Source organism: Apium graveolens, chromosome 2 (genome assembly GCF_009905375.1).
Source record: "Apium graveolens cultivar Ventura chromosome 2, ASM990537v1, whole genome shotgun sequence".
NCBI lineage: Eukaryota > Viridiplantae > Streptophyta > Magnoliopsida > Apiales > Apiaceae > Apium > Apium graveolens.
Window position 1 is genome coordinate 266,821,819 of NC_133648.1, and position 2,590 is coordinate 266,824,408.

At 41.6% G+C, this 2,590-nt stretch overlaps 1 protein-coding gene across 1 annotated transcript; it reads left to right on the top strand.

Moving 5' to 3' along the window:
- The first annotated feature begins 378 nt into the window (after positions 1-378).
- On the top strand, positions 379-1,246 carry LOC141700525 (uncharacterized). The gene is made up of 2 exons (XM_074504267.1): positions 379-455; positions 802-1,246. The coding sequence occupies exons 1-2, from the start codon at positions 379-381 to the stop codon at positions 1,244-1,246; spliced, it is 522 nt and encodes a 173-aa protein (XP_074360368.1).
- The last annotated feature ends 1,344 nt before the right edge of the window (positions 1,247-2,590 follow it).

The following is a 2,590-nucleotide window of genomic DNA, read 5'->3' on the forward strand; positions in this document are numbered from 1 at the left end:
GGCTCCCAAGGAAACTTGGATGACACCCATCTTTGCCTACATTCATCAAGGAACAGTCCTTGGGGATAAGTTCAAGGCTCGATGACTTCGCTACCTGGCATCAAGGTATGTGGTGTATGATAAAGTCTTGTATAAGAGAGGCTTCAACCAACCGCTCCTCAGGTGTGTCGATGAAGAAGAAGGGAACTAAATCTTGAGGATAGTCCATGAATAAATTTGTGGTAATCATTCGGGGGTAACTCGCTGGCAATGAAAGTTTTGTGCCAAGGTTATTATTGGCCTACGATAAAGGAGGATGCCGCGAACTTAATTAGAGCGTGCGATCGCTGCCAACACTTTGCGAATTATTCATCTATGTCAGCAACGCTCTTGACGCCTATGGTGAGCCCATGGCCATTTGCCATGTGGGGGATTGATCTTATTGGAGGGTTACCCAAGGCTAAAAGAGATGTCAAGTATGTTGTGGTAGCGGCTGATTACTAAGTGAGTAGAAGCTATGCCGTTGGCGACTATCACTGTGAAGAAAATCAAATACTTTGTTTTCAACTCCATTGTGTGCAGGTTTGGAATTAATAACAAACTTGTTTTTGACAACGGAAAGTAGTTTGACAGCAAGGAGTTGCGACAACTGTGTGAGGATTTGAAGATTAAGAAGAAATTTGCAGCGGTCTATCATCCTTAGAGTAATGGACAAACAGATGTTGTAAATAAAATAATAAAGCATACCCTCAAGACCAAACTGGAGGAGTGCAAAGGGAATTTTCATGAGGAACTCCCAAAAGTGTTGTGGTCCTACAACAGTACTCCAAGATCTACTACGAGAGAATCTCTGTTTATGCTCACTTACGGGTACGAAGCTATTGTTCCTGTGGAAGTTGGCTCAGGATCGCTTCGTAGAGATCGTTGCACGGAGGAAGATGTAGAAGTTAACCAAAGGCTTCACTTAGACCTTTTGGAGGAAATGAGGGAAAATTCCCAGTTAAGGCTCGCGGCATACCAACATCGTGTTGCAAGGTACTACAACAAAACGGTAAAGGGACAGCTGCCGAAGGTAGGGGATCTGGTGCTCAGAAAGGTGATGCCAAATATAAAAAATCCTCAGCATGGAGTATTTGGAGCTAATTGGGAAGGGCCATACAAGATAAAATCAATCTTATGGAAGGGGACTTATCACCTTGAAGACTTGGAAGGGAAGTTGGTTCCACGAGCGTGGAACGTGGAGCATCTCCAAAAATATTATCAGTAAGGCGTGGCTTTGGCCCCTTACATATTATGTTTGCATTTTCAGTTATATACTTAGGGTTGTGCCCGGATCGTAGACTAGAAGTAATAAAGTTCCTCTTAGCCTAGGGGGTAGTGCATGTACTATATACATTAGAACTAGTTGAAGGATCGTATTTTCAAACAAAATTCCCCACAGAGCATAGTAGCCATGGGACTGGTGTACTTTTGACACTAGAGCACATTATTAATAAAGACTTTGAATCACTTGTTAATGGTTATTTGGTTGATTTTATTTCAAAAAAAAGTATGAGGACACGTCTTCCTCTCGGACGCGCCCTTACGATGTAATTCTTGGTTTACAATGCTAAGGAGATGGCAGGAACATGAATTGTAAAGAGGAAACAAAGGGAAACTCAGATGCAGGTGAACCGGGGATGCGTCTTGAGCTAAGGACGCGCCTTTTATACAAATTATCCAATGAAATTATAAAAATGAACCATTAAAGAAAACATATGCATGAAAGTAATTCAAGGTATATAAATCTTGGTTGATGCTCTTGTTAATAGGATGCGCCCTCCTAGAGCAATGCTCCATTTTTAGTAATTCGAGGAATAAGATTGAAAAAAGGTGGAAATTTAAATAATCTCTAAGTAATTTCATACCCCTGGAAAAGGCGTCCAGAAAACGAGGACGCGTCTACTATCTAAATGAAAAATGGTGCCATAGGCATGGGTGATGTAATTTATTTTTTGGATAAAAGGATAGAACGCCCTGGCTCAAGACGCGTTCAAATTGATGTCAATCGTGGTATTACTTGGGGTTATCTCAAAGCACTTGTTTTCTAAAAACACGAGTGGACGCGTCCACATATTAGGACGTGCCCATATATTATGCATGGCATAAAAATAGGCTATCACATTGGATAAAAGCATAAAGTGCATAAACACATCATCCAGAGGTTTGGCAAGTCAAAATACAAATACAACTTGCAAGGCTTAAAGGGACCTGCACCCTTGAGATAGTTCAAAAAAAGTTCATAAATAAACATAAGATGCATTCTAAGCAGGAGGCGCATCCTGAGGCTCGTCTTGATCTTTTGGAGGATAAGGTGGAGGCTGGGCTTGAAGTGGAGAAGGCACGGGGGACACATCATCCTCTTCCAGGCCTAGGATGATCCTTTTGCTTTTGATTGAGTCTGCAGCCCTGATTCTGAAATCATTTACCCACCTTTGGGTATCCTCATTAAACTTGGAAAAAGTGTATTCTGGGTCATTTGATATGAACCCAGAACACCAATCTTCAAAACCAGTTGCAAACCCATTTTGATATACCAGTTTCTTATCTTCCTTCCAGCCGTGCAGTCTGT